General features: G+C 36.3%; 1 protein-coding gene across 2 annotated transcripts in view; it reads right to left on the bottom strand.

The window, feature by feature from the left end:
* The window catches only part of MIB1 (mindbomb E3 ubiquitin protein ligase 1), a 127,700-nt gene that overhangs the window by 59,739 nt on the left and 53,912 nt on the right, over positions 1-14,049 (bottom strand). For both annotated transcript variants that reach the window (XM_034995994.1, XM_034995993.1), the window contains exons 8-10: positions 13,401-13,545; positions 11,445-11,578; positions 7,043-7,150 (exon numbers count right to left, since the gene is read on the bottom strand). In XM_034995994.1, coding sequence (XP_034851885.1) covers positions 7,043-7,150; positions 11,445-11,578; positions 13,401-13,545 — 387 coding nt within the window. The remainder of the gene's footprint in view (positions 1-7,042; positions 7,151-11,444; positions 11,579-13,400; positions 13,546-14,049) is intronic.

The following is a 14,049-nucleotide window of genomic DNA, read 5'->3' on the forward strand; positions in this document are numbered from 1 at the left end:
TTATAAACCATTATTAAAATAATGCTATCTTCTATAACTGCCTACATATTATACTTTTATTGAGATTTTACTTCCTCACATAGCTACAGGTTACTATCTAATATTCTTTCATTTCAACCTGCAGGACTGCTTTGGTATTTCTTGCAAGACAGGTCTACTGGTAACAAATTCCCTGAGTTTTGGGGACCGTCTTAATTTCTCTGTCACTTTTGAAAGAGAGTTTTGCTAGATAGAGGATTCTTGGTTGACAGGGTTTTTTTTTTTCTTTTTAGCACCTTGAAAACATCAGTCCACCACTGTCTTCTGGCTCCAAAGTTTCTGATGAGAAATCTGCTGAAAATCTTACAAGGATCCCTTTTAAGTGACAAGTCACCCCTCTTGTTGCTTTCAAGATTCTTTGGCCTTAGCTCTTGGAAGTTTGATTATAATGTGTGCCTTCTCCTGGACGTACCAAGATCTCAATAGAATCCGGAGTTCTAAAATAGTTACATCAGAAAGAATTCTGCCAGTGCAGTTGTTATCTAGATGGCGAGATGAATTTCTACTATTTCTTTTTTTAAAGATTTTATTTATTTATTTGAGAGAGAGAGAATGAGAGACAGAGAGCATGAGAGGGAGGAGGGTCAGAGGGAGAAGCAGACTCCCTGCCGAGCAGAGAGCCCGATGCGGGACTCGATCCCGGGACTCCAGGATCATGACCTGAGCCGAAGGCAGTTGCTTAACCAACTGAGCCACCCAGGCGCCCAAATTTCTACTATTTCATACCCCACTATATTCCCAGAATCTTCTCAGTAACCACTGTGATTTTTAACATCAATGGAATTAAACATTTCCTGAACATGCTGACACTTTCAGTAAATTAGTTCAACTATTTTATTATCCCTAAATATAATAAGTAATATTGTACTTCATCTTCTTTTTCCTAAAACTCATTTAATTCATCAAGATGCTGGTATTCTGATCATACTAAAACTTCAACACAATTGTTTGGAAGTAGTATATTCTGCTTGATTCATTGAATATTTATTGGGTGCCTACTACAAGCTCAGTATTGTTCTGGACACCAGAGATACAGCAATGGGCAAAATAAAGTTCCTACCCTCATTGAGTTTACGTTCTAGCAGGGGAGACAAAACATTATAAACAAAATAAGTAAATAAAATGTAAATGTTAGGTAGTAAAAAGGCCAAAGAAAAAATAATTGCAGTTAAGAAGGATTAGGTAGGACAGCCAAAGGATGGCCTCCCAGGGTGGGTTTGATTAAATAGCTGAAGGGAGTGAGAGAGAAAGCCATGAGTAAATAGCTAAAGGGAGTGAGAGAGAAAGCCACGAGGATATCTGGGGGAAGAAGTGTGAGGACCAGGGTGGTAGCAGCAGGAAGGGTAAAAACTGCTTAAATTCTGGATATATTCTAAAGAGCCAATAGGATTTAGTGATGGACCAGATGAGGAATATGAAAAAACAAATCAGTGATGATTTCGTAAAATTCAACCTGAGCAACTGAAAGAATTTGCAGGTAAGGGAAGACAAAAACTCTGGCTGTCTCCTTTTAAAGCTTGACCTTTTTTGTTGGGGCAATCTCAGATTTTAGTCTGCCTACCTATAAAAGGCAATTTAAAGACTGTTTTCTGGGTCTTACAAATCTAATCTTTTGTTGACACTCCACATTCTTAATAGTGCCAGTTTTGGGGGGGTAGAGAGGTGGGGGTGCCTCCACTCAGAATCTGAATTAACATCAATCCTCAGGAACTATGTACACCAATTCCTAGAGCCATTTTAGAGGTTACTATCCTGAGTCCTGACTTGTTTCTAAGAGAAGAATTTCCTTAAACCGACCAGTCTTGAAGCCCACTTGCCCTTTCCTTCTCAGTTTTACATTTACATAAAATATTTCTACAGCTTTGTTTTCATTACTAGATAAGAATCAGACAGAATTAGTATCTGTTTAGGAAACCATATTCTCTGCCTTCTGCCAGTTGGAAAGAAACAATCAAAGGCAATAATAACACCATTAGATTCCCTTGGTGTTGGGCGCCTGGGTGGCTCAGCTGGTTAAGCGACTGCCTTCAGCTCAGGTCATGATCCTGGAGTCCCGGGATCGAGTCCCGCATCGGGCTCCCTGCTCAGCGGGGAGTCTGCTTCTCCCTCTGACCCTCCTCCCTCTCATGCTCTCTGTCTCTCATTCTCTCTCTCAAATAAATAAAATCTTAAAAAAAAAAAAATTTAGATTCCCTTGGTGTCATTGTACACTATAAATAGAATCTTATTTCCCTTACTCCACAGCCAACCCTTTAAGTTATTATCATAGATAAGGAAACTGAAGCTTATACCAATTAAACTTTTTGCCCAGTATCACTTTAGACAGCAACAATACCATAATGTGGGTTTTCTGACAAAATTTAGTATTGTTCTCTATTAGTCCTTGCCTTCAGAACAGTTTTCATCAACCTTAAATGATAAAGTTTCCAGACAACTGTAGTATATATTTATACTGTATTTGAAAACTTTTTTTTTTTTTTTTGTAAATGACATACTGTTTTAAACTGGTCTTTCATTCAATCCTCCACACCTTTCTTATTATAATTCATCAGTGGGGAAAAAAAATACCGAGTCCCTGCAGGATCCAAAATTAGTTCACCTATAAAAACACACCTAAGATCTCACAGTCCTCAGTGCCTTTACCTATACATTAAGGAGGAAACAGAATGTAATCCTACTGTACTCAGTAGGTCATACATGGAGATACCTTTCCAAAATAGCTGCATTTTCCCTAAGAAAAAGAAATAGGAAAAAAATGTAATCTGATATCACATATTAGAAAGGTATAATATACACCAATTTAGTTTAATAACAGCTTAAGTCAACTGAAAAAAAACTGCAATAGTCATCTATACTAGAGGCCAGCAAACTTTTCTGTGAAGGACCAGAAAGTAAATATTTCACGTTTACAACCACCCAGTCTCCTGTCACAACTATTCAGTTCTGCAGTTGTAACATGAAAGTGGCCATACACAATAAATAAATGAATGGATGTGCTGTATTCCAATAATACTTAGCAATATAAATGGAGGGCTGGATTTGGCCTGCAGGCTATAGTTTGCAACCCCTAATCTATACTATCTTGAGCTCACCTCCTAATGCAGATGAAAAAAAAAAATGAAAGGTTACAGAATGAGATAGAGAACAAAATATATTATTCTCTTTATTCTTCACCTAACCTCAAGACTTTTAATACAATTAAATTTTTAAAAATCACTGTTAATTATCATTGCTTTTACGTTTGGTAAAGATATAATGAAGTTTAAGAAAAAGAACACTTATCTTTTGGGATACATACTAAAATATTTACAGATGAAATAATGTATCTGGATCTGCTTCAGTGTAATTCAGTAGAGGAGAGGGAAGAGGGTACAGATTAAGTCAAAATTGGCCATGAAAAATAACTGAAGTGGGGTGATCGGAACATAGGATTCATTATACTATTCCTTTATTTTTTTTTTTTTTTTTTTAAAGATTTTATTTATTTGACAGAGAGAGCACAAGCAGAGGGAGAGAGAGGGAGAAGCAGGCTCCCTGCTGAGCAAGGAGCCCGATGTGGGACTCGATCCCAGGACCCTGGGATCATGACCTGAGCCGAAGGCAGCTGCTTAACCAACTGAGCCACCCAGGCGTCCCTATACTATTCCTTTATAATTATTTAAAATTTTCAATAATAGGGCGCATGGGTGGCTCAGCTGGTTGAGCAACTGCCTTCAGCTCAGGTGATGATCCTGGAGTCCCGGGATCGAGTCCCGCATCGGGCTCCCTGTTCAGCGGGGAGTCTGCTTCTCCCTCTGACCCTCCCCCTCTCGTGCTCTCTCTCTCTCATTCTCTCTCTCTCTCAAATAAACACAATCTTTAAAAAAAAATTTTTTTCAATAATAAAAAAAATTAATAATGACAAATCACTTTATAAACAGGCTGGCAAATGATGAATCACAAATCTAAGTGCATTTGTAAAATTAACTATTTTCTCCATCTTTTAAACCAGGGTTTCTCAACTTTGGCAATATTTACATTTTGGGCCAGGTAGTTCTTTGTTGTGGGAGCTGTACTGTGCACTATGGGATATTTAGTAGCATCCTTAGTTTCTACCACCTAGATGCCAGTAGTACTCCCACCATCCCCACCAGTTGTGACAATCAAAAATGTTCCCGGGGCGCCTGGGTGGCTCAGCCGTTAAGCGTCTGCTTTCGGCTCAGGTCATGATTCCAGGGTCCTGGGATCCAGCCCCACATCAGGCTCCTTGTTCCGCGGGAAGCCTGCTTCTCCCTCTCCCACTCCCCCTGCTTGTATTCCCTCTCTCGCTGTGTCTCTGTCAAATAAATAAAATCTTAAAAAAAAAAAAAAAATGTTCCCAGACATTTCCAAATGTCCCCCATGAGACAAAAATGCCCCCAGTTGAGAACTACTGTTCTAAAAAAAACTATATTGCTGTTTCTAATAATTTCTTAAATTCCAAAAAAATGATACTTTGATGATTTTCTTGTTTTAGTCTTAGGCTATGAATTGTATTTATATCTTAACCCAATTTTTAAATATAGTTTTTTCTTTGCCAATTGGGAAACTGTGTTATTAATTTAACCTGATGTATAAATACTCCTTTCTCACACTATTTCGATAAATTACATCTGCCTACAATGGTTTTTATATTTTAAGCATTTTTATTTAAATTCAATTTAGTTAGCATATAGTGTATTATTAGTTTCAGGGGCGGAATTTAATGATTCATCAGTCGCATACAACACCCAGTGCTCTTTACATCAAGTGTCCTCCTTAATGCCCATTACCCAATATCCCATCTCCCCACCTACCTCCTTTTGCCTACAAGCGTTTTTAAAACAGAAATGCACAGAATGGAAATTCAAATGAGGTGGTATGGTTGAAGTCCAAATATATCCCACTGATCTAGTAACAGACCTAACTTTCAAACTTTCTCAAAGAAATTATTTGCAAACACTTAGCTTACTGAGCCACACTCCAACTCCAATCTTACCAGGTTTATATTATCAACTAACCATTTGTTTTGTATTTGAGTTCAGTTAAGGAACAGTGCCACTTTTGTTCCCACTCCCACAGCTGCACCACCATTGTGCACAACCTCTCATGTGAACAAGAAGTCTTTAGAAACACAAATGGCTAGATAGTCCCATGTTGTCTGCTTTATTAATTAAATTCTGAATCAGAAAGCATACTTTATAAAAAATTAGGCAAAAAATTTTATTTTTGGCCTCTTGCCTTATTAGCTATAATCAGAAGGGCTTTAGTATTTTAGTAATTGTTGCTATTGTAGTTTCTGGATTCATTAAATAAAAAATGGGATATTCAGGGTGCCTGAGTGGCTTACTTGGTTAAGCATCTGCCTTTGGCTCAGGTCATGATCTCAGGGTAAGGGATTGAGCCCACTGTCACGGCTGGCTTCCTGCTCAGTGGGGAGCCTGCTTCTCCTTCTCCCTCTGCCCCTCCCTGCTTGTGCTCTCTCTCTCAAATAAATAAATAAAATCTTTTTAAAAAATGGGGTATTCAACTCAGGGAATTTCATTCCATTTCCCCAAGCCAGATGAAAACAGTAACACAATAAAGTAATTGTCTTCCATTTACAAAATACTAAATTTAAATTAAGTCTTTCATTACCGAAAGAAACTTTGTAACATATACTGGGTTCCTAAATTCATAACCAAGAAAGATGTGAATTAAAAATAGCTACTGTGAAAACAAAATCAAATCATATAATCTCATTCATAAAGGTATCACAATAATGAAACTATCATATAGTTTACAGACATCTACCTGCTAATTTAAAATTCAAGCTTTTTTAGATAACAGAAAATTCCAACATCAGAAATGACTTATTTACAATTACAACATCATTGATTCTTTAGTAGCTATCCAACAAATCAAAATATATTCAATCTGAGAAAAAAGCAAAAATAATGTAAGACTTCTCTTTTCAAATATGTGTCTTTAAAATTTTTTAATTAATAAAAACAGGCTGGTCCACTGATTTAGCCCTCAGAAATTCAAGTCATTAAGCTTCCTCAGATGGTAGTATCATTTGAACAAAATTACAACTTTCTGCCTAGTCTAAATTTGATAGGATTTGACTTATTCCTAAATAACCTTCCACTAGACTACAACAAATGTGATTTTAATGTATTTTTTCAATAATGAGGTTATAGTATACTGTAACAAAGGACAACATCCTTCACAACACACACAGAGATTATCAACTGGAATTCCAATGACAGTAAAAAATATTCATTTCCCTTTTAAAAGAATATACTCTCTATTAAGCATATATACACATAATGATAAACATGCACTGTAAAATTTTCAAAGATCCACATTAAGGTCAAGAAACAGTAAGACTAGGGGCGCCTGGGTGGCTCAGTCGGTTAAGCAGCTGCCTTCGGCTCAGGTCATGATCCCAGAGTCCTGGGATCAAGCCCCACGTCGGGATCCCTGCTCAGTGGAGAGCCTGCTTCTCCCTCTCCCTCTGCCTGCCTCTCTGCCTACTTGTGCCCTCTCTCTCTCTCTCTCTGTCAAATAAATAATAAAATAAAATCTTAAAAAAAAAAACAATAAGACTAAACAAATTCTAATTTACTGATTCCCTTATGAGATTAAAATAAAGAAAGGCCTCTGAGTGTCACTGATCAGTAAAAATCTTGACCTACATGATCTATATATTCTCCTTCCCTCAACTTCTTTAGTATGATTCTTGGATGAACCCATCTGGGCTCCCAGCAGCATGGTGGTCCAACCATAGTAAAGGAAAACTCAACTCCTATCTTCACTTAGGGTTATGTCTACAATATTGAGAGATCAAAGAGAAACAAGAAATGCTTCAGGTTATCTCTTGTCAAATTTTTCTTTTCAATCAGAAGAGCTGTAGGTGATTATTAAATTTTAGGAATGAAAGCAATTCATCTTATAATACAGAAGTACCATTTCTAGAACATTAATTTTTTACTTAAGTATTTTTCAAGATTAGTTTAATTACCTCTGCTTCTACATCCACATTTTGCTTCAAAAGTAACTTCAAAATGTCAACATGTCCATTCTGACTAGCAGCTTGCATAGCTGTGTGACCAGCACATTGTCCATTTACCTAAATAAAAAGAAAGGATGAAGGATTGTCACAAATCACAAAGAGTCAATATATAGTACAGGTTTAAATCTAGCACACTGAAAAAAAATAAAAATAAAAAAATAAATCTAGCACACCATATGATTCTTCGAAAATAATTTAGGTTGGTGTTCCATATATCCTAGTACAGATCACCAGAAACTTCTCTGTAATTTAGAGAGGGGAGCAGACATTTTTCCTTTTTTTTTTTAAGATGAAAGTTCCATTGTTCAAAGAGCTATCAAAGAACTGTTTTAGCCAATCTGCAACGTTGAAAAAACAAAGCAAGTGAGGGAGAAAAGTAAGTTATATTAGTTTTTCATATTTATTTCTATTTGAATTATTAAAGCTCAAAGTCTATGTTTCAATGAAAGAAAAGCAATGAAGTGAATGGAAAACTTTTAGAAAAGATATTGTCCACTATATAAATAATTTCAACTTGACAAATATACTGAATACTGTCAGCAAACTACCATGAGGAATACATGAATGAATTAGTAGGGTAGCTATATACAACTATGACATAAAGCAGTAATTTCCAACCTTCTCCTCACTTCAGATTTGTGTAAATGTATAATTTCTCCATGACATACCCAAGGCTAAGTGTAATTCCTTAAGCCCACCCCACTCACTCTCATCCATAAAATCATAAAAGCCACCTGGGTGGCTCAGTCAGTTAAGTGTCTGCCTTCAGCTAAGGTCATGATCTCAAGGTCCTGGGATACAGCCCCGCATCCGGCTCCATGCTCAGCTGGGAGTCTGTTTCTCCCTCTCCCTCTGCCCCTCCCTCTGCCCCTCAACCTGCTCGCACACGCACTCTCTCTCTTAATAAATAAAATATTTAAAAATAAACAACCAGGGGCACCTGGGTGGCTCAGTTGGTTAAGCAACTGCCTTCGAGTCAGGTCATGATCCCGGGGTCCTGGGATCGAGTCCCACATCAGGCTCCCCCTGCTCTGTGGGAGCCCACTTCTCCCTCTGCCTCTGCCTGCCACTCCCCCTAATTGTGCTCTCTCTCCCTCTGTCAAATAAATAAAATCTTTAAAAAATAAAATAAAATAAAAATAAATAACCATAGAAGATGGTAGCCTGGCCACACATTTATATCCTATTCCTCCTCAGACTACATTAAAAAGACAGTAAAATAATTAAAAACATAAAAAGCCATAAAGACAAAGAGAAAGGGAAAGCTAACATCAGAAAATAATAAAAAGCAACACATTTCTGAAATGGAGAAAACAGACTGACTTTATAGAGAAAAAGAATACAAAACCTGGGAGCCCCACACAAAGTCAAAGCCTGCAAAAGCAAGCACATGAGAGGGCTAAGAAGAAAAACTCCAGGTAGAAGTCTGATGTGCAGTGGCCACACTCCAGGCCACTCTTCTCAAACTCAAGGATAGGACATTAGCTGCTATGCATCTAGTCCCTAGGCAGAAAAATGGTTTTCTCCCTTAAACAACTGAACAGCCATGGAGAACACACCTCTACAAGAGTTAGCATTTAAAGACCCCAAAAGCTCCACACATGCAATCACCATAATGCAAAGTCAGTCACTAAGTCCTATCGAAGCAAAGAGAACTACCAATAAGCTTTTTAATGTCTTATTCAGATATGAATGGACAACCAAAGATTCGAGATTTGAGGAAGACCTCAAAAATAGAAAACACACACAAAAAATAATTCAAAAAAAAAAAAGAAGAAAGAAAAAAATGACTCTGAAAGAAACAAATGGAGAGAAATAAAATGTTTGAGAAAGAAACTTCAGTTAGAGATATTCAAGAATCCTTTACATCTAAAAATCAAGAGGAGGATGCTATGAAAAACAGGAAATCCCATTAGAGGAGCTAGAAGCTGTGCAGATATAAGGCAAGAGAACAGTTTTTCAGTATTGTGAGACTTAAAGACTATATCCCTATGTATTTATTTGTGGTATAAACAATTATACCTCAATAAAACTTTTTTAAAAAGGTATATACTTGTAAGTGTTCTTTAAAGGTTGGATTGCACTTGTCTTCATAACCTCTCAACACCTTACTAAAACAAGAGCAAAGTTTTATTTTCTTTGAAGCCTCAATCCACAAAGATAACTAGAACTAGCAAAATAACACACACACACAGACAGACACACATGCAAGCACCTATACAGGAAGCTGAAAAGCAGGCCCTAAACCTGCTACGAGAATAACCTAGAAGCAACCCTTCCACCAAGGAAACCAAAAAAGCTCAGGTATTGACTGGATACCCCTGGATATGAGGATAATGTGGTGGCTGGTGGTAAACAAAAAAGCATTGGTTAATAGTTTGTTTTAAAAGCATTTAGAGGGGCACCTGGGTGACTCAGTCAGTTAAGCGTCTGCCTTCGGCTCAGGTCATGATCCCAGGGTCCTGGGTTTGAGCCCCACATCAGGCTCCTTGCTCGGCGGGGACCCTGCTTCTCCCTCTCCCTCTGCCTGCCTGCCACTCCCCCTGCTTGTGCTCTCTCTCTCACTATCTCTCTCTGTCAAATAAATAAAATCCTTAAAAATAAATAAATTTACTTAATAATTAAATTATTAATGAATAATTAATTATTTTTAAAAAGCATTTAGATCCCTGGATTCCCTCACTCTGCTCAGCTGAACTAGTGATCTACCCCGAGGCTAGCAGAAACCTTAAAGTTTATTCTCTGCAAAGAGTAAAGTATCCCTAGCCTACAGAAACCAAGCACTGTTATCAGTGGGGCAAAGTACTAAAATTAGAAGTTTTATTATGTAAATATTTGCATGATGAATGCTGATGAATGCTGAGAATCCAAGCCCTCCTCCCTTACTCACTATTCATGATCTTGGCAGTCAGGTTTATACCCTCTATGCAGGAGAATTAAGAGACCTCTCTGGGGAGTCAGACCAGCCCAAGAGAAAAGACCTAATGGCCGATGCCAGGAGTAACCCAAGGAAAAAAATCAATCTAGACACAAACCATATACCCTTCATAAAAATTAACTCAAAATGAATCATAGACTTAAATGTAAAACACAAAACTGTAAGTCCTACAAGATCGTAGATGGTGTCTTTGGTGTTATATCTAAAAGTCATCTCCAGTTATCATCTCTCAGAAGATGAAATGAACACATACCTGACATGCCTGCATGTCTTGGGAGATTAGACAATTAGAAGTTGCAGAAGAATTAATTATAACAACATAGATTACAAACAAATGAAAAAAACTTTAAGTTATGTCTGAAGTTAAGAGGGACTGATTGAGAAAAACTGCAAGTGAACTTCCTGGAATAAAGGAAATGTTCTACATCTAATGGGGTGTGAATTATATGTATGCATTTGTCAAAACTGATCCATGTATTTCATTATATGTAAATTACACCTCAATTTTTTTTTTGATACAAGAACAATTATGAACACCAAGGAAAGCAAATGGTTATATAGGAAAATACAATCTAGCATCATCCACAGCTCAGATATGAATGTCATTTAAATAATAACATGCACAATTAATTTTAATCTTAACAAAGTTACCATACAACCTAACCACATTAAGAAGCTGAGAGGAGTGTGTATGTGTGTGGAGGGAATGAGTTGGAGGTGGGAAAGAAAGCTGAATCCTCATCTTCACAGTGAAGTATCAAACGATAACTCCTAAAACATAAAAATCAAAAAAAAAAAAAATAGAAGTATGTTATTGGAAGATGTGGAGGTAAACATATGAAGAAAATCAACTGAAAGAGGTGAAAATAGTTGTCTCTGAAGAATGGGTAAACAGAATTGAGAAGGAAATTTTTTCATAACAAACCTTGTAGAACTATTTTTCCCTTTAATTTTTAGAATGTATATTGTTAAAAAAATACATTAGTAATTAAATGAAGAAAAAATTAAGTATAATAGGCCACAGTGTTAAAATAATATATCAGTGTCTTTTAGAAAAGTACACTGAAGGGGCGCCTGGGTGGCTCAGTCGGTTAAGCGTCTGCCTTCAGCTCAGGTCATGATCCCAGGGTCCTGGGATTGAGCCCCGCATCAGGCTCCCTGCTCAGCGGGGAGTCTGCTTCTCCCTCTGCCTGCCGCTCCCACTGCTTGTGTGCTCTATCAAAATAAATAAATAAAATATTTTTTTTAAAAAAGTACACTGAAGAGTGATGTCCAGTGTCTTCTTTAAAATATCTCACAAAAACAAAGAAGGAATAGATGAAGACATGTGGAAAAATCTCAGTAATTATTGAATTATGTTCATTATACTATTCTATTTTTATATATGCTTCAAATAATTTTTAAAATGCTCACATCCACATCTGGTCTTTTTAGCAAATCTTCCACTTTAGCAACATCTCCATTGGCAGCAGCCTTAACTAATTCTTCATTGAGGTCACCAGATTCTTGGGTTTCAAATAATTTCTTCAAGAGTTGGGAGAGTCTTTCTGTAAAGCATCAAATAAAGCTGCTAACATAGGAGGATCTCAAACCTTAACTACTACTAAAAGACAAGCATTACCCACATATCTGTAATACATACTTTTCCTTTTATATTATTTCTGTCATGTTATTTTCATACTATACTACAGATATTACCCATGCAAGTTATAATTACTACCATATAAAGCTGCATTAAATTCCAACTCATAAGTATTCCCAGTTTTCTCCAATTCAGAAAAAGTAGAGAGTTACATATAAATAACAATTCAAGATTTAGAAGTCATACCGAAGATAATCACAAATGAACACACTACAGTGGGAGTATCATAACAATACAAACTTCCTTTCAGGTTTTAAGCATACCACAACTTGAAGCTCTATGCTACAGACCTTAGAATAAATCAACAAATCAATGATTATGATTTAAAAGCAATGTAATCTCTATAATATTTGGGGAAATGTTTTAGTGACAAACCAATTTTCAGTTGAAAATGGTCATCTAAGTGTTAACATACTTCAACAGGTGCCACGTGATTGGTACTGACTAAAAAAAAAAAAGAACTAGAGATGTATTTACATAGACTCTTTCATAAGATTTTTTTTCCTAAGTAGCATTAATCAGTAGAGAAACTACCCAGTTCTATTCCTTAACTCTCAGCTCTACTTAGTGGAAAGCAAGGCATCACAAAGTGAGGCAGAGGGCCAACACCAAGTCCAAATTATTTGAGTAGGATATTCTCATTCTTTGAATTTGTAGGTAGTCAGCCTACTGTGATGCCATCTAACTGCAAGGTAAAAATTTAAACACCGCCTGATTTAAATTTTAAGTACATTAGCAAATTACATCAGGAAAGAAGAGAAAGCAGCAGAGGAAGTAGAAAGCAGTATAAAATAAAACTGTGGAGGTCACCCAATGTTTTCCTTTACTTTCTTAAAATTTAGTTATGGTTCTACCTTCTTTTCTGAATGACAATACATAATAACTTGCAATTTGTTCTAGAATGAATTGAGGCTATGTATACAAAGCTGGAGCACAAGGAAGGAAAGACTTGGCATGAGTCTACCCAAGCATCCAGCTTATTCACATTTCAAAATGATTTCCTACTAATTTTCTACTTACTCACATTTCAAAATGATTTTCCACTTATTATTACACATTTCTACATGTATAATAACCCTTATTAAATAGTAAGAGGACACCTGGGTGTCTCAGTCAGTTAAGCATCTGCCTTCAGCTGAGGTCATGATCCCAGGGTCCTGGGATCGAGTCCTGCATCCGGCTCCTTGCTCACCAGGAAGCCTGCTTCTCCCTCTGCCTGCCACTCCCCCTGCTTGTGCTCTCTCTCTCTCTGACAAATAAATAAATAAATAAAATCTTTAAAAAAGATAAAAATAAAATAAATAGAAAAAATATGGCTGATATGTAAAAATATCCAGGAAGAAAGCCATCTGCTAGCAACAATGTTGAAAATAAAAAGAGAATAAAGTAGGCTAAGAAAGTGATGTTTCTTGGCAGAAAACAAAAGTTCAGACTAAAGAATACAATGACGAATTTCAGTTTTCTCAGATGATGTGGAAAAGCCCTTGATATAATACCCAAGAAAAAGCACCTATTTAAGGAAATTTTCCAGGGTGTACCTCAGTTAGAACAAAAATAAAAAAACCTTTAGAGAAAGTATAGAAGTCAGTCAACATTCAAATGAGGTCATGTGATCTGGGAGAAAACTATGAACACATACAACATTAGCTGTACAAGAGAATCGAGGAATTAGCAAAGGTTCTAATGTAAACCATATTACTTTTAAAGACACAATAATACAAACATACCACCAGATGCATTGCTAATGGCCGATCCTGCAGACGCCACCTTGGAAACTGCTGCTGGATTATACGTCCAAGATGTTCCGCAAACTTCCACCTTTAAATCACTGTCTGAATAAATCTGTTGTACTCGGCCAACTTTACCTAAAGTCTTTCAAAAAAAAAAAAAAAGTTCATGTTCCCAAGTCTAAAGTACATACCATAAAACAAAAAGTCAATCATTAGTTCTCACATGTTTAAAGTACTAATTTTCTTTTGTTCCTAATGAAAAAACTGTTAAAGGACAACATATTCAAGTGGGTTGTTAGTTACAAACTTTAAAGAATATCTTTAAAAAAACATTTTATTAGGGCAACTGTCTCAGGTCCCCTCCCTCTTCAGGAGCTTTGCACTATTGTTCAATAAACCTTGCTTTGCTGTCCACTAAAAAAATGAAAAAAAAAAAAAAATTTTAATAAACAAAACTACAATACTTCCACAAGAATATAAAATCAAAAATAAATCATGACAGTCTATCATTCATAAGAATTCATAAAATTTTGCTTTTTGATATCCAACCTTTTAACCCCATAATCCTATCTTACATCTTGAGAATTTATAAATCAAAAAGTCCAAAATTCATCAATCTGGCCTAAAAAAATAAAATCTGATTTCT

Source organism: Mirounga leonina, unplaced genomic scaffold (genome assembly GCF_011800145.1).
Source record: "Mirounga leonina isolate KUSES-001 unplaced genomic scaffold, KU_Mleo_1.0 Mir_93, whole genome shotgun sequence".
NCBI lineage: Eukaryota > Metazoa > Chordata > Mammalia > Carnivora > Phocidae > Mirounga > Mirounga leonina.